The 18,905-nt window shown below is 48.2% G+C and overlaps 1 protein-coding gene across 1 annotated transcript in view; it reads right to left on the reverse strand.

The window, feature by feature from the left end:
- Window positions 1-690: 690 nt before the first annotated feature.
- Window positions 691-18,905, reverse strand: part of FGD6 (FYVE, RhoGEF and PH domain containing 6) — a 99,425-nt gene continuing 81,210 nt past the window's right edge. Inside the window, exons 18-21 of the mRNA XM_083182420.1 lie at window positions 9,737-9,861; window positions 7,927-8,055; window positions 4,194-4,342; window positions 691-1,035 (exon numbers count right to left, since the gene is read on the reverse strand). Of these exons, the coding sequence (XP_083038546.1) occupies window positions 999-1,035; window positions 4,194-4,342; window positions 7,927-8,055; window positions 9,737-9,861 (440 nt within the window). The 3' untranslated portion in view covers window positions 691-998. The remainder of the gene's footprint in view (window positions 1,036-4,193; window positions 4,343-7,926; window positions 8,056-9,736; window positions 9,862-18,905) is intronic.

Raw genomic sequence — 18,905 nt, forward strand, 5'->3', positions numbered from 1 at the left:
ACTACAATATCATCCAAGCCAGTCAAATGTCTATTACTTGGAAGAATGAAATGAGTGGGTATAAATAGTTTACTTTCAAAATATGTCTATTTTACCAATTCAAATTACAACAAAACATTTGTTATACATTTAACGATTTAAAAATAAGTGCTAACTAAAGTGTGTACACACGGCAGGATATGCCGTGAGATGCGAGTCCCGATACGATCAGATCGTATCGGGACTCGCATCGCACGGCATGCATGCAGAGGGACAATTTGGAGTATATAGTGCAGATCTGCACTATATAATCTTGGCTGCCCTCTCTATTTCACTGCCGATTTGCGCTCACATGGGAGCGCGCATCGGCAGCGCATTGGGCTCGCAAGCCCTAAAAAAGCATGCGATCTGCATGCGATATGGCTTCCGATGTTCACTATATCGGCAACATCGGAAGCCATATCGCCCCGTGTGTACACACTATAAATCTACCCAGCATAAGAATGGACATGGTAGTCTAGTAGAAAATGCACTAATATTTTGATAAACATCTGTGCAGTATAATAAATAACTTGTCCCTGAATGTTACAAACAACTAATATGCTCTTTCTGATATACTTAAATCTATTGTGTGATACTGTAAGTGACCATTTTGTCGTTAAAGGAGGCTTCACACAAAAACGTTGAAGGATAAAATGACCACACCATGTCTAAGCTCTCAGAGTTTATGGCAGAACAGTACTGTATGTATAAAAACAAATATATTCCCTCTGGACAATGCAAATATCTATCTATGTACATGTAATGAAAGACATGGAGTGGCTGTGAGCTTTTGGAATACATTTGACAGTCAATGTCTGTGTTTTAATAAATAATATATACAAGAGTTGCATTAAACTATTTTACAAACATGAAAAACTATGAAAACATGAAATGATGTAGCTGAAATATAAGAAAATATGCATGACTGGAAAACATGCTGGCAGACTGTAGTGTTCATGTCACAAGTACAAACGTGTTTACAATACTGTTCCCTCTTGAAATGCTTCAATCCACCTAGATAATAAAAGAAAACAAAGTTTATTGATTATTATTATTATTATTATTATGCATCATACATTATACAATGGCAGTGTAGTATAGCCACAGAGCCTTATTATAAGCTTGTTAAAATGCATGGTGTTAAACATGTACATTACCACTAGGTACACTGTATAGAATGGTTACTAATAAGTTATAACATTCACAAATACATTGGAAACATTTGGGTCTTCTCAGAGCAAATGTGCAATAAAATTCTGATTATGGGTGGAGAGCTTTTCCTACACATCAGACTTCCTGACAGTATTCCCACTGAAGGAAACTGCAGCCAGCCTTCTTTAGTAGAAGCATAACAGATACAAATAAGCTTATGCAGTCAGCTACATATAGCAAATATAAATAGAATCTCAAACATCTGAAGTTATGTTCAATATAGAACTGAACACAATGGGCAGAATTCAATGCTCCCGATTCACCATTTTTTTGGGGGCGAATCTGGCTGTTTTCACTCCCTTCGGTGAATCTTTGTCACTGAAAATCTGATTCACCCTATTCAATGTTCACTGTTCGCTGAAAGCAAATAGTGAATGCCGGACAGTTCTCCATTTCATGCTCGCTGCAAGGCGCTGGTGTATATCAATGGGGTTTTTTACTGTGATTCGCCGAGAGTTTATTCAATGCTAGGATGGCGAACTGCTTTCAGCAGGATTTTCGCCACGATTCACCGTTTTGCATTCAACATCTTTTTAAGGTGAACTGGAATGTGTTAAAATAAAGGTTGTCAAAAAAAATCAGTCACAGCTCAACCATGGGATGTAGGAGGGTCCGTAGGAGCCAGGCACCTATGCTAAGTCTTTGAGAGAGAGGCAGGCTCCTCCCTTCTGCATCCCAGCATTTCCCAGTTAATTTTAGGTGCCCACCGGAGTGGGTGCTATACTGAGGGGCTGCTAAAGCAGCATGTTTTAGAGTAGCTAGGGGGTTTGTTTTTTTATTAATATTTCACCTAGTTAGTGCAGGAATACAATGTGAGGCTTCCAGAGGTAGTTTCCTCACACTGACAGCACAGCAGAGGCTGTGAGGGGATTGGTGTCCCAGCGGGACACTCCCAAAAACCACTATCACCAAGGATCAGCACGGGTGAGATCTATGTGCTAAATGCACACCATTATCGTACATACCCAGCAATAGACTGTCCTTTTGTGAGTTACATAAATCTTTGAAAAGACTCTCTGTCTGTGAGTATCGTCATTTGACATCTCAGTGGCCAAAAGTCGGCTCCATATACCTGCACTAAGGATATAAAAGTGTTTGGAAATCCACTTATTCCAATTAAAGTCTTGTGGCTACTATCAGTATTTGAAGTAATATTGCTGCTCCGTAAATAAAGATTTTATATCTATACTCTATACTGTACAAATTGATTTAATATTTAATGTGTTGATTAATGTGATATATTTGAGTATTAATATTTTTTATATAGGTGACCGACTATGTTTGTTCACCTATTTTTTATAAAATAAATTGCATAATATTGCATTTAAAATTAAAAGTCTCCATTTAATTTGAGCATGTGTATCCATTCATGGTGCAAGAAGGTAACTTTAATTTATTAGCGCAGCCTTCTAATCCCTCTGGGAATTAAGTCTCCCGGTGTTTTGTCCTCCTGAGGAGGTTAGAAATAGGGACAAACTAAAGAAATTGGATGTTGTTTGCGCGCTGCGCGTTTATGTGGACAGTGAAGGAGTTTTGTAAAACTGACTTTTTACTAGTACTGTATGACGTACATAAGAGAGGCTGGCCAACTTCTAAGCAAACAATTGCTAGGTGGTTAAGGTCGGTTATTGCCTTTGCCTATACTAAAGTAGGCAGACCAGTGCCCTCCAGAATTAATGCTCATACCACCAGGTCGGTTGCTTCCTCTTGGGCTGTGCGTCATGGGGCTACTGCGGAGCAAGTATGCAGGGCTGCCAGGTTCCATGAGTTTGCATCGGAGGACGCTTCATTTGTGTGAGCAGTGATGAGAACTGTGGGCCTGAGCATACCCTCCCAAAGGACCGGCTCTTGAACGTCCCATGGTTGAGCTGTGTCACCAGGATGGATGAAATAAAAATTTGGATTTTTGTAACAACTTACCGTTCAAATCCCTTTCTCTGAATCCATCCTGGTGACACAGCGATCCCTCCCTTACGCTCAGTAAGTTATACCGTTTCATGTGTTGTCATGTTATATGGTTATTATTTGATTGTGCATATTAATATGTTCAGGCATTGTACTGAGTAATGTTTTTTACACATTCGCCAGCAGGGGGGCAGGGAGCGGCTCATTAGATATTCACTGCACACTGGTCCTGCTCATTACATATGCACGAGCAAGACCAGCGCAGTGGCTCCCTCCACTGTGTCCCCTGCCAGCTCTCCGGGGGGCAGCACTGTGCTGCCTGTGTCCCCGGGAGCCCTCATTCTCCCCCACACATTCTGGGGCAGGCAGGGAGGCTTTGTTCTCCCTGCCTGCCGCCGGCTCCCTGCGGCAAATTAATAATTGCCGACCGGGGCAGTGAGCCCCTGAGGCGTTGAATAGGGTGAGAGGGAGAGTTTGCAGTGAATGCTCCAGCCCTCCGGAATCCTGCAAATGTGCAGCGAATCCTAAACAAGATTCACTGCATATAGCGATAATTAACATTGAATATTGCCCATACAGTACCAGTGGTTGTTATTTGCAGCCTTCTATATAAAAAGACATGCATTTTAGGTTTAATTGTCCCATGAGAGTTTAATGGGATATATTAAGAATGGATTATGTGAATTAATGCAATGACCAATTAGAGTGGCACTCCAGGCATTTACATGGGAAATCACGCAGTTTAATTTGGTGTGGTATGACAGTCCGACGGTCAGTATACCGACAACGGAATCCCGGCTGCCGGTACTCCGATGGGGAGAGCGCATCGAAGCCCCTTGTGGGCTTGCTGCGGGCTCCCCACAAGGGAGATTAGCCCATGTAAATTATAGTATTAACTGTTGGGCATTTCAGTCAGGATTCTGATGTCGGTATACTGACCATTGTAATTCCGTAAGTCAGGAGGTCATCCAGCACCCGTTTCATTAGGTGACACTAAACTGCAGTACGATGAGTTAGGCATGAAATAACCTGTCTGCATAATAGATTTCACATACCTTTCAGTAGTGTGGGCATCATCCGCTTTGAAAACATAAAATAAAGTATTTTTGTGCAATAGATGAATGACTTTCATATCAGTGTTGTCATCTTTTACTTCGTTGACTGTAAATCCCAGTAGTGGCTGGCTCTCCAAGGCGGCAATGTCCTAAAATTGTAAAAGACAACTCACAGTTTGGTGATGAGCACTCATTGGTATGGTATGCCCCCTGTGTTCCCTGTAAGCGACTTGGCCATCTCCAGATGCCATGATTTCTAGTTTCCCAAACTCGTCATTACAGTTCAGATTCTAAGGACAGTCATGGTAGTGTCCAGATTTATTAGATCAAATTCACTGAAGTACTAATTAATTCTAAACAAAAGAGGGAAGACTTGGTGCTCGAGTCCAATCATTTCAATATTAAAGACCTACTGTAATTCACTGGCAGACGTCATGTAAAAGGGATACTTCGCCTTTTGAATGCCAACATCTCTGTGAGAGATGTACAAATATATTTGTTAAAAATGCCAACATCTCTGTAAGAGATGTGAAAAATATCAGCTAAAAATGCCAGCGTCACTTAAATTTGTTATATAAATTCAAATAAAAATGTGTAAACAAAGATTATATTTCCTATATAAAGGTAACTTTTTGACAAATTCACTTGGCACTCAAAGGGCTAAGCTTTAAAGGAGATGCAATTTGATATTTTCAAAAATGTGTTTTTATAACTTATTAATACCACAGTGTATTTGTAATATTATGTATTTTAAGGTATTTTTATTGTGTAATAAAACATCTTTTCATCATTGCTATTATATGTGAGTTACTAAGCAAGGTCGCCTGTGCTTATGTTGTTATCCTTAAATCCTGGACTGTGATGGCAGAAATTGAGAACCATTTATTTATTGTATATAGCTTCCCCAAACTCTTTCCTGAGGACCCCAAACAGTCAACGTGTTCCAGGTCACATATCAGGTGTGTGCATTAACCCCTTGAGTGGTGAGTTTTGCTGTGGCAGTACAAACCTACCAGGGCAGGTTTGTCCACCTGTCGCCCCCCTCCCCCTCATCTCTGCTCCGGCGTTTGTACGCCGTAGCTCCTGTGCCCTGGCGCTGCCCCCCGTTCGAAATCCTGAGTCCCTCCGAGCTGCACCGAACATCCCCAAGCCTGCCGCCTGCTTATTACTAGAACTAATGGCGACAGGGGAGCTCTGGCATACAATCGCCGTAGCTGAGAAGTGATGGGAGGGGGGAGCAGAACGGCCACTGTGGGGGGTGCCCAGACAGGTGATGTGCCAGTGGTGCACAGCTGCAGGCACCACTGGCGCACACCTTCATCTTATTGGTATGCCTGGAAATTTTCCGAGACAGCCCACTGTGGCAGCGCAGCTGAGCCCGGAAAATTTCCAGGCATAGTGGTTAATCACATTTTATAAGGTTGATAGGTGGAGATAATTATTTCACTTGTGATTCAGTGAAGAGACATGGAAAACATGCACTGGGGTCATGAGGACCAAGTTTGAGAACCTATGCAATAAATAAAATGAAGGGAGTTCACTCAGAGAGGGAAAAGTGTAAATTTAACAAAATCCTCTGGCAGTAATGCTAATGTTTTGTGGAAGAAACCTGTGTGTTTATGCTGAGGTTTGTAAGGACAGACCAAATAGGTAGAAGTACATTTTATATGTATAAAGCACTTTTTAAGACTCATTATGCATATAAAATCTAAACACAAATGACTTCTCTAATATACACATCTCCTATATATTTGGCTACATCTGTCACTCAAAGTGGGTGTCTGTGTCTATAACGCTCTGTTCCTGGACTTTCCTCTTAATGTGTGATTGCCTTCATCTGTGCTGAACACCTTTCTGAGAAATTAACCTGTTTAAAACAGGTGATGGCAATCATACATTAAGGGGAAGTCTAGAAACAGAGCATTGTGTCCCTCCTGGAGAGGGTCATGTTGGGAGGTATGTGACAGAGAACCAGCCCAGTGAGCCCACAGACAGTGCCAGACACCCACTGCCTTCCCATGTTGCCCAGCACTGCTACTCCACAGCCACCAGGTGAGCGCCCCCCTCCCGCGATTTGCGGCAAAACCTCCCCCCCCCCCGCGCGCCCCCCCCCTCCCGTGATTCGCGGCAAAAACACCCGCTCCCCCGCGACCCCCCCTACCGCGATTCGCAGCAAAAACACCCCCGCGACCCCCCCTCCCGCGATTCGCTGCAAAAAGAACCCCCCACGACCCCTCCCGCAATTCGCGGCATAACCACCACCCCGCGACCCCCCCCTCCCGCGAATCGCGGCAAACCCTCCCCCGTGACCCCCCCCCCCCCGATTCGCGGAAACCCCCCCCCCGCGACCTCCCTCCCGCGATTCGCGGCAAAAAGAACCCCCCCGCGACCCCCCCTTGCACGATTGGCGGCACCCCCCCTGCGACCCCCCTCCCGCGATTCGCGCCCCCCCCGCAATTCGCAGCAGCCCCAGGATTAAATTGCACATGGAAAACACTGACATGGCTATGGTCGACAATGAAAAAGGTTGACATGAGTTTTTGAAGATTTATTTTTAATTTTTTTAATTTTTTCATATTCATTCTCATGTGTCGACATGGACACCAATGAAGTGCCACACTTATGTCAACATTTACATGTGTTGACCTTTCTGTGTTGATTTTTTCTTGTGGCGATTTGCGTCGCACCCCCCCCACCCCCCCACAACCCCCACTCCCGCGATTCACGGCACACACACACACACCTCCCCCGCGATTCTCGGCACCCCACCCTGTGACCCCCCCTCCCGTGATTCACGGCACACCCCCGCGACCCCCCTCCCATGATTCGCCGCAACCCCCGCCCCGTAACCCCCCCTCCCGTGATTTGCGGCACCCACCCCCGCGACCCCCCCTCCCGCAATTCGCGGCACCCCCCCGCGATTCGCGGCAGCTCCAGAATTAAATTGCACATGGAAAACACTGACATGGCTATGGTCGACAATGAAAAAGGTTGACATGAGTTTTTGAAGTTTTTTTTTTCATTTTTTGAATGTTTTCATATTCATTCTCATGTGTCGACATGGACACCAATGAAGTGCCACACTTATGTCAACATTTACATGTGTTGACCTTTCTGTGTTGATTTTTTCTTGTGGCGATTCGCGTCACACCCCCCCCCCACCCCCCCCCCCCCGCAACCCCCACTCCCGCGATTCACGGCACACACACACCCCCCCGCGATTCTCGGCACCCCACCCCGTGACCCCCCCTCCCGTGATTCACGGCACACCCCCCGCGACCCCCCCTACCATGATTCGCCGCAACCCCCGCCCCCGTAACCCCCCTCCCGCGATTTGCGGCAACCCACCCCGCGACCCCCCTCCCGCGATTCTCTGCAATCCCTCCCCTTCCGCGATTCGCAGCATCCACCCCCCCACAACCCCCCTCCTGCAATTCGCGGCGACCCCCCCTCCTGCAATTCGCGGCACCCTCCGCGACCCCCCCTCCCGCGATTCGCGGACACCTAAGTTGCAATACAGGGCATCTTTCATACAATTCTAACCATATTTCTCATATACAAACGTTCACAAATTAAGGGGGCGCAGCCCCTTACGACGGTGTGAAGAGCGCCCGTAGGGCGCGATGAATCACCTAGTTAATCTTATATATGGATTACTTGTGCTGTACTTTATCTTTTGTTTCTCTAGATCACTGAAGACACAATAGAACACACAGTGCTGATAGCCACTTACCTCGCTAGCGGCATAAGTGTACAGGACTTTGTTCTTTATCACAAACCACAGCTGTTTCCAGGGCTTTCTGCTGCCCTTTGATCTATTTAAATAACCACTCATGGAGGAGTCTTCTGTGCTGGCTGACACCTACAATGAATATCCCAAAATATAAGACCCTGGAACGCTCACACAATATAATGGCTATATGCAGGGAACCTCAACAAGTTTCAGTATGTGCAGTACTTTCTGTAACCACATACCCTCCAACATTTTATAGATGGAAATCGGTACAGGGGGGCGTGGTCACAAATATAGGGGCGTGTCCACATGTAGAGGGGGTGTGGCAACACCTCATATATCCGTGGCCACGCCTCCACCTGAGGATGAACATTAATTTTAAAATTGTACTGCACCCTCATCCAAGTCCCGCGGCCAGTCAGATCACCAGTGGTGGGTGCGCAGGCAGCGTGCGGGAAAGGTTCCCAGGAAGCGTGCTGAGGTCAGACGGCGCTTGAGCGCTGGCTGCCGGGACGCTGCACAAGCCACACTGGGACACAATTATCCCCACTGGGTCTGCGTATATGCGTCCAGCCATCCATGATCCATCACAGCCTGCAGCCATCGCCTGTGGGGTCATAGGAGCGGCTACCGACAAAGAAAATCGGTACATCGGTACATTTGAATTTTAGCCGGTACAGTCCGTTATAAAACGGTACTGTACCGGCTAAAACGGTACAGTTGGAGGGTATGTAACCAGCTCACTTTTAAATTCATTTTATGTTTTGAATACTTCTATAAACAGTGCATGAAGTGTGCCGGTTTACAATGGCATAACATACTGCCACTTTTAGCACTGAACTGATCATTGTTCTAGAATGATAGAATGTGTAAAGTGTGCTGTCCAAACCATTCAACCCATGACTTGTGCTATATTGCTCAGAAGAGTCTAGCCAGATCCGACTGAGTGCTTCAAGCAGGAATTTTCTTTATCATTATTTACATGTCTCGGTTATTAATATTGTGAAACAATATTTAAAAATCTCTGTAGTGGGGTACGAGTGACAAGACCAGGCTGCAGTTTTGACTATGAGAGGAAAAACACCTGCAAATAACAACTCCCCAGTGGCGTAACTATCGTCCCGCAGCCCCCGCGGTGGCGGGGAGGCGCTGAGGGTATGTGGGCGCCGGGGGGGCTGCGGGATGATAGTTGCCTTCTGCCGCCTTACCGTGCACCACCGGGTCCCAGCTCTCCCGAGTCCCGGCAGCCGCAGCGCTGTTCTAGTACAAAAAGGTGACACTTGGAAAATGGCTGCCCCCATACCGCAGACAGTTTTTCGTCTGCAGTATGGGGGCAGCCATTTTCTAAGTGTCACTTTTTCATTAGCAGCAGTAACGGGAGAGCCGCCCGGGACCCGGCGCAGACGGATGCGGCCAGCCGGCCAGAGGTAACGCACACACACACACACACAGAAACACAACCCCCCCTCCCCACCGCCGTACCACGGCTCCCCTCCGCTCCGTTTTTTTTTACAGGGGGGCGCCTCCTGACTTGTCGGCAGGGGGGCGCCGAAAATCTAGTTACGCCGCTGCAACCCCCGATGTAATGGCTGGATATAAGGGCCACCGCAGGAAATTATTTTCTAGTTGGTTATATTCCAATATACAGTATAAATTAGTGACCGTTCAGGATTGGCTAGCACTATTCATCCTGCCTGATATATGCTGCAATGACTAATAAATGTATTCTCGCAATAAATGAACTGTACTGCATTCACACCAAAGATGAATAAACAATATGGGCTATAAATAACAACAAAAATAAACTTACTTTAAGGGCTGCTGGTATTTTCTTGTGCTTCCTTCCGGAAGGAATACTGTGGAGCACGGAAGAGAGAGCAATGGAAGGGGACTTGTGATTTGCAGGGGAGCCTGTCTTTGCCATGCACTGGCTATCTGTTCAGAAAAATAGGATATTTGAAAGCTTATCATTCCCATTGTGCCAGTGCAAGGAACCGCGTCAAGAATAAAGATTTTTTTTTTCCCATTTAAATACATCTCACAATATTTAAATCCTCATCTAAGTGCATCACTCATTTCTGAATTGCAGTTATTTTGGTTATTGGGGCAGATTTACTAAGATTCCCCCTTTTCAATGCCGCCAATGATTGGCAACTTTGGCCAATATATTTTAAAGGGCAATAGTAATTAAGTCTAAACAAGAATGACTTAAGCCCCATATACACTGAGATATTGGCTAATGGCCAATTTTGACTAGATGCACAAGAGATTTTAGCTAGATTCATTGGAGATTTTGTCTAAGCAATTTTGTCTAATAAAATCTAGTCAAAAGTGCCTTGCCTGCACAGTCTATCTATGCTACGAGGTACTGACTTAAGGTATATACACTAGAAGATTATCTTTCCAATATGGCTGGTTGGAATGAAAATCTGGAAGTTTTTGGGAGCAAATGACAATTGACCATTTGCTCCTAAACATGGAAAATAGGCAAAATTTAATTTCAACCAGCCAGATTGAAAAGATAATCTTCTAGTGTGTATGGGCCTAGTGCGTCGGTATCTATAAGCAGGAGAAACCTATCTAGTCTGGACTATTTAGTCAAAATCTCCTGCTAAAATATCACTGTGTGTACACCACTTTAGCATGAGTTACTCTTGCCATTTATAAGACATTGGTAAAAGCCAATTACCTTTTCTTAGTTTATTGATTATCAACAAGAGGGTAGATTTACTATCAACATCACACTACTCACAAACCTATATTCTACTGCTGACTATCACACTAGTACTGTACATATATTTGTCTGCAATAAATATCTATGATCAGCTCATGTGCTATGGAATCTGTTGGTACTTTACTCTGAATAGTAACAGTTAGGAGGAGTAAATCCAGCTAAACATATTGTACTGTAGATGGGGGCTTGCAGACTGATTAGTTTTAGCTCATATGTAAAGTGAAGTGGTAAAATAACGCTGCCCAGTATGTGTGCGCAGTGTGTAAAAAAGTTGCTTTGTAGCTTCACTGTAAGCACGAGCACCTCACAGCAGGGTTTTTTCCAGGTACATATGTGCTACTTTAGCTGAATTTCAGCTCTTATCACTAGAACCAGCATATGGGACCTCTTTTGGGCAGGGTTGCCTACGCTCCCAGAATGGCCGGGGGGCTCCCGAAAACCGGGTTCCCCTCCCGGCCCCCCCGGAAAGGTTGGCAACCCTCTCAGATACTGCTGGACCCCCCCCCCCCCCCCAACCCACATCTCCCCCGCGGCCAGTGCCAGATTAAGGTCTAAATGGGCCTGGAGCTGAAAATTATCAAGGGCCTATTATGCGCAATAATGCGGGTTGTGGCCAGCACCTAATAATGTGGGGGGCGTGACCAGTGTACTGGTTGGGTGGTCTGCTCATTGGTGTGTCTCTATTTGTGTAAATACTTTCAACTAATTATATATATATATATATATATATATATATATACTAGGTGATTCATCGCGCCCTACGGGCGCTCTTCACACCGTCGTAAGGGGCTGCGCCCCCCTTAATTTGTGAACATTTGCATATGAGAAAGATGATTAGAATTGTATGTAAGATGCCTGTATTGCAACTTGAGTTATAGGTGAAATGTGTTAAATAGAGAGCATATGATTTGGAAGGGGGTGTGTATTGTTTTGTTTAATTAAAAAGCGGTTACAGAGTAAGATGTACATTGATAGTGTGGATGGTACAGTGCCATTTGTGGGTGGGGGGGGGGGCTGTGTGTGCATGTTGTTTAGGTGTGTGCAATAGTATAGTAGGGTGTTTCTGAGTCAGCGGCTCCCCACTGGCGGAGGTCACGACACAGGAAAACAGGAGGCTGGGTAGTGATAGGGGTGTGTGGGCATAAGGGGGACTAAAGAGGAGGGTGGGAGATACTGTGCAGCTTCTGCCAGTGGGTGAGGGTCCAGTGTGGCAGTACAGGAGTACAGGATGGTGGCCCTTAGTCAGTGTCTCCTCCTACTGGGTGGGAGTTCGGGTGCATGAGAGCAGGAGGCTCTGGGCTATGAGGCATGATAGGGGCATGTGAGCAAAACAGCGTCAGCGACTCCCCAGTGGTGGAAGTTATGGTTCAGGAGAGCAGGAAGCTGGGTAGTGATAGGGCTGTGTGAGTATACGGGGGACTAAAGAGGGGCTTAGGGGTGCTGCCGTGGGTGGATGCCGTGAATTGCAGGAGGGGGGGTCACGGGGGGGGGGGTGTGTGGGTACCGCGAATTGTGGGAGGGGGGGGCGCGGGGGGTTGCAGTGAATCGCGGGAGGGTGGGTCGTGGGGGCGGGGGGTTGCCGCAATGACAGGAGGGGGGGTCAGGGGTGGGGAATCGCGGTAGGGGGGGTCGTGGGGGGCACCGTGAACAGCTGGAGGGGGGGCCCGGGGGGGTTGGTGCGAATCGTGGGAGGGGGGGTCGCGGGGTGCCGCAATCGCAGGAGGGGGGGCACGGAGTGGGGCCGCGAATCGCATGATCACCGGGGGTGCCGCGAATTGCGGGGGTGTGCTGCAAATCGCGGGAGGGGGGTCACGGGGGGTGCCGCGAATCGCCACAAGAAAAAATCAACACAGAAAGTTCAACACATGTAAATGTTGACATAAGTGTGGCACTTCATCGGTGTCCATGTCGACACATGAGAATGAATATGAAAACATTAAAAAACAGGGATTTTGTACTTACCGTAAATCCTTTTCTCCGAGTCCACAGGTGTCACTGGAGTTACACTGGGGAATAGAAGGCGACCACAGGGAGCATGGGCACTTTAAAATAATTAATCAGTGTGACCAACTCCTCCCCTTCTACTTCCCCTCCCAGGCAGTCATAAAGATCGTGCCCGAAAGGGAGCAGAAAGATATAACACACATCCGAGAGGAGGTTCATCACAACATAACATCATTCAATACAAATAGTAGAAAAAGAATGTATATATATGAAAAAACAAACACACACACACAGAGTCAAACCAGATGAGACAGGTGTGTAATAACCATGTTTAAATAACCCTGACAAGGGAAAACTCCAGAGGTTACCCAATAGGAACCTAACACTGAACATAACAGGTGGAGAACAGCGCTGAGGCGGGCGTCCAGTGACACCTGTGGACTCGGAGAAAAGGATTTACGGTAAGTACAAAATCCCTGTTTCTCCTTCATCCACTAGGTGTCACTGGAGTTACACTGGGGACGTCCCAGAGCTTTCAACCCGGGTGGGTGAGCGCTGAGATCCCCTTAAAACAGAGCGGCCAAACTGAGAAGCTGGTGCCGCAAAGGTATCAAACCTATAAAAACGCACAAAGGTGTGCCGACCAGACCATGTCGCAGCACGACAGAGCTGTTGCAGGGAGACCCCACGGGCAGCCGCCCATGAAGGACCCACCGATCTGGTGGAGTGCGCACCTATGTTAGTAGGAGGCGTCTGAGCCTCAGCAAGGTATGCCTGACGAATTGTCAGACGGATCCATCTGGCCAGCGTTTGCTTTGAAGCTGGCCATCCACGACGCACTGGGTCGTAGGTAACAAACAAGACATCCGTCTTGCGAAGAGAGGCCGTGCGCGAGACATAAATCCGCAGGGTCCTCACCACATCCAAAGACCTATCCTCAGGTGAAGCCTCGGTGAATGCTGGAACCACTATGGGTTGGTTCACGTGGAACGCTGAGACCACCTTTGGAAGGAAGGAGAGACTGGTACGGAGCTCCGCTCTGTCCGGGTGAAACTGGAGGAACGGAGAGCGACAAGAAAGCGCCCCTAGTTCCGAGACGCGTCTGGCCAAGGCCAGAGCCAAAAGAAGAACCACCTTCCAAGTGAGATATCGAAGATCCACCTCTTCTAACGGCTCAAATATCGATGACCTCAAATATCTGAGGACCAACTCTAGGTCCCAGGGAGCCGTAGGCGGACGAATAGGGGGCTGAAGCCTCAGCACCCCCTGGAAAAAAGTGTGGACTTCCGGAATGAGAGCTATACGTTTCTGGAAAAAAACTGAAAGTGCTGAAACCTGCACCTTAAGTGTATTCAGTCTAAGTCCAGAGTTTAACCCCTCCTGTAAAAACAGGAGCAACCGAGCCTTCTTGAACAGAGTAGAGGACACTCTTCGTCTTTCGCACCACGCCACATAGGATCTCCAAATACGATGATAGTGTCTGGAGGTGACTTCCTTCCTGGCCCTCATCATTGTAGGTATCACCGCCCTAGGGATACCTGCATGTCTCAAGATGGACCTCTCAGCAGCCACGCCGTCAAATGTAGACGTCCTAAATCTGGGTAGATGAAGGGACCCTGACTGAGGAGGTCCTCTTGAAGAGGTAGCGGCCACGGCTCGTCGATTAGAAGATCCGTCAGGTTGGTGTACCACGAGCGCCGGGGCCAATCCGGCGCTATCAGAAGCGCTGTTACCCCCTCCCTGCGAATGCGCTGTAATACCCGCGGTATCAGAGGAAAGGGAGGAAAGAGGTAAATGAACTGGAACGGCCAAGGGGCGACCAGAGCGTCCACCCCTGCGGCCTGAGGATCTCGAGTCCGCGCGAAGTATGTTGGGAGCTGGAAGTTGTGGCGGGACGCCATCAGATCCGCCTGCGGACACCCCCAACGATGTACTAGGGACTGAAATACCTGAGGGTTGAGGCACCACTCCCCCTGGTGGGCATGTTGCCGACTTAGAAAGTCGGCCTCCCAATTGTCTACTCCGGGGATGAACACCGCTGACAAGGCCTGAGCATGATTCTGAGCCCAGAGGATGATCCTGCTTACTTCCTTCATCGCCGCCTTGCTCCGAGTGCCGCCCTGTTTGTTTATGTAGGCGACGGCTGTGGCGTTGTCGGACTGAACTCTGATTGCTCTGCCCCGCAGCAGGTGTCCCGCCTGCAGAAGAGCATAGTAGACTGCTCTGAGTTCCAGCACATTGATGGAGAGTAAGCTCTCCTGCCTCGTCCATAAACCCTGGAACTGGTGTTCCAGCGTTACCGCCCCCCAGCCTCGAAGGCTGGCGTCTGTGGTGAGGAGAGTCCACTCCCATATGCCGAACCTCCTGCCCCTTTGCAGGTTTTCGGAGTTTAGCCACCACAGCAGAGACAGACGGGCTCGAGGAGACAGGGTCACCCACTGCTGAAGATGCAGGTGAGACCCTGACCACTGGTGAAGGAGAGACAACTGGAATTGGCGCGAGTGGAAGCGGCCATATTGTACCGCCTCGAAGGAGGACACCATCTTCCCCAAGAGTCTGGTGCAAAGGTGCACCGTTACCTGTGGCCGTCGCAAGACCGACCTGACCAGGACCTGCAGGGACTGAACTTTGTCGGGCGGTAGAAAAACCTTCATCTGCTGGGTGTCCAGAATCATCCCCAAAAAGAGAAGACGTTGGGACGGCTGTAGCTAAGACTTTGCAAAGTTCAGAATCCACCCATGACTGATGAGAGTCTCCTGGGTGAGTCGTATGTTGGACAACAGGGCCTCCCTCGAACGATTTTTCAGAAGAAGATCGTCCAAGTAGGGGATGATGGTAATCCCCTGTGCCCTGAGGACCTCCATCATCACCGCCATCACCTTGGTGAAGACCCTGGGGGCCGATGAGAGACCGAACGGCAGGGCCTGGAACTGCCAGTGTTGTTCCTGTATAGCGAACCGGAGGAAGGCCTGGTGAGGAGGCCAGATGGGGATGTGCAGGTATGCGTCCCTGATATCCAAGGATACCAGGAACTCTCCCTGTTCCAGTCCCTGAATCACCGACTGCAGGGACTCCATCTTGAATTTGACCGCTTGTAGAAACGGATTCAAATCCTTTAGATTTAGTATAGGCCTTACCGAGCCATCCGGCTTCGGCACAAGGAACAGACTGGAGTAGTATCCCTGAGTACGCTGATCCTCGGGTACTGGTATCACAACTCCCGTTGTCCGCAGCTTGTTGATTGCTGACAACAGAAGTTGCGCCTTGTCTCCTGAGACTGGGAGACCGGTCTTGAAAAACCTGTTTGGAGGGACTAACCTGAAATGGATTTTGTAACCCTGGGTCACGAGATCCCTTACCCACGAGTCCTGACAAGACTGCAGCCAGATGTGACAGAAGGACAGCAGTCGGGCCCCGACTCTGGGATCCCCCAGATGAGACCGTGGACAGTCATGCGGCTGGCTTGGAGGACTTGGGCTCCTGGACAGCTGCCGAGGCGCCTCTGCCTCGTCCTCTGGAGCCTCTAGATGGAGCTCCGCCTCTGGAACGACCTCTGAATCTGGTCGTAGGCCGAAAGGACCGAAAGGAGGGCCTTTGAGGGGTCCTGCGTGTAGCTGGAGGAGCCGCTGAGGGAAGGAAGTGGGACTTACCCCCGTTGCTTGGGAGATCCACTTGTCGAGCTCTGGCCCGAAAAGAACCTCCCCATTGAACGCCAGGGCCTCCACAGCACGCTTGGACTCTGCGTCAGCCTGCCATTGGCGTAACCAGAGAGCTCTGCGAGCTGATATAGATAAGGCCGAAACCTTGGCTGCAACCATGCAGACGTCAGAAGAGGCGTCTATTAGATAATTTGATGCCTCCTGGATCTGTTCAGCCAGCTGAACAATAGAAGCAGGGTCAGAGCCCTCACGGACCTCTGTTAGGATCTGAGAAGCCCATACCCCCATGGCTTTATTTACCCAGCACCCGACCTGGGCCGGACGCTGAATAATTCCAGCTGCTGAAAAAATGTTCTTAAGGGTTACCTCCAACTTACGGTCAGAAGTATCCTTAAGAGTGGTTGCACCCGGCACCGGGAGAACCGTCTTTTTAGACAGTCGTGAGACTGAAGAGTCCACTACTGGAGGAATCTCGACCCTCTTTCTACCCTCTGGTGGAAGAGGATAAGCAGCCAGAAACCTCTGAGGTACCTGGAATTTTTTATCAGGATGATTCCAAGCCTGCAATATATGTTCATCCAACTCCTCCGCTGGGGGGAAGGTGGGTGACTGCCTTTGTCTCTTTCCAAAGAAAGAAGGACGAGCAGGAATGTCTGTGTCATCTGACACCTTGCAGGCAACCTTTACCATATGTATAAGGTCCTCCAGACCTGGGGTGGCTGGGGCCGGCTCTTGCGTAACTAACGCCTGAGCCTCAGGTTCCACATCATCATCATCATCATCATAATTATCTGGAAGGGCAAATTCGCCCTCCTCCAGATCAGGCATATCATCATACTCCCCAGAATCCCCAGAGGGCTGTAATACCCTTTTCCTGAGTAAGGTAGGGGGATTTTGCCTAGAAGATGAAGCAATGGCGCCCTCTGCTGGTGTCAAGGCCTTTGTTAAGCTCTGCACAGCAGAAGTCAAGGAAGCCTGTTGAGTTCTGGAAGTTTCTCTGTCCTTTTGAGCTGCAGAGAGCTCGCAAGCTAAATGAGACATCACATCAGCTAATTGTGATGCCCAAACAGGGGTATGAACGGGGGACTCTGGAGCTGGGGGTAAAGCAGCGCATTTATCACATACAGAGTCTCCCTCCTTAGAAGGTGTAAATTTAACAGCACACTTCTTGCAAGTAACCCTCTTGGAGCTACCCCCTGCCATGGTTCAACAGAACACCCAGCAATCACCACACACTACCAGACTGATCACAGATAGTAGGTATAGGATAGGCAGCAATATATTATGCTGGAAGGGAGAGACAGTGAAAGTAAAAGAGCCGTCACAGAGCTTTGTACAGCGCTATGGCATATACCTAGGAGCGCTATAGCTCTAAATTTGAGACACAGCTCTAAATGTTTGCAAGCCTGCTCAAAGGCTTTGCCTGCTCTTAGCCTGCATCGTAAGCATGACAACTGAAGCATGAGTTTGACTGGAGAGAAGTTCTAAAACCATCTCATCTCCTATTTTACAGGTACATGAATCCCATTTTGAACATCTGATGCTTTTCATTTAAAGAACAGTCTGCATTGTAAATTGTTTTGTTACTTGGATCCTGCAACTTCCCCCTTCCACTAATTAGCCTGTTGAGGAATTTGTGCAAACACCAGCCCCTCCCCCTGTACCAGCTGACCCAAACTTTCCTTTAATATTGGAAATGTTTGCAAGCCTGCTCAAAGGCTTTGCCTGCTCTTAGCCTGCATCGTAAGCATGACAACTGAAGCATGAGTTTGACTGGAGTTTGGACTGGATTTGGACTTCACCCGCACATGGCATCATTTTATTTTTCACCAATTACCATCTCTCTCAGCCTCTAAGCTGATGAAAGCTATGTATTTTCTTTGTTTACTGTCTCTTTACAATGATTTGTACCATGTACCTCTGTAACCACTGTTTGCAAAGCCTGTATGCTGTACCATCACTAGTTGCACACCCTTCCAACAACAAGCTGGCAGGGTGTGCCAGCTTTGGAAGAAAAGTGCTGCATCCGGTCGAACTCATGCTTCAGTTGCCATGAAAATAATATTATTACTGCTGCCTTTGAGCAGCATGATCAAGATGGCGCCGCTGATGGCTGCCTAGGAGCTGTGCAGCTCAGCCAAATATGTTCCCTGTGTGATAACTGTACTGTCTCTCTGCTTGTATTGTTACCTACCTGGCTGTTTCAGCGACCAGTGGCGCCGCTGATGGCTGCCTAGGCGCTGTTCAGCTTGGCGGGTATGTGCTCCCTATGTGATAACTGTACTTAATGCTACCTACCTGGCTGTTTCAGCGACCAGTGGCGCCGCTGATGGCTGCCTAGGCACTGTTCAGCTTGGCGGGTATGTGCTCCCTATGTGATAACTGTACTTAATGTTACCTTCCTGGCTGTTGCAGCGACCAGTGGCGCCGCTGATGGCTGCCTAGGCGCTGTGCAGCTCGGCGGGTATGTGTTCCCCACATGTAATGTCTTAATGTAATGTATGTAATGCCTTCACCCCCCCACCTTCATCCCTGCTTGATGCTGCACTGTAAATCCACAAAAAATTCCTAGTGTGCGCAAGCACACATGGCCAATAAAGTTGATTCTGATTCTGATTCTGATTCTGAAACTGTCTCCACCA

The sequence above is a fragment of the Crinia signifera genome, chromosome 4, assembly GCF_055691185.1.
Source record: "Crinia signifera chromosome 4, ASM5569118v1, whole genome shotgun sequence".
Classification (NCBI taxonomy): domain Eukaryota; kingdom Metazoa; phylum Chordata; class Amphibia; order Anura; family Myobatrachidae; genus Crinia; species Crinia signifera.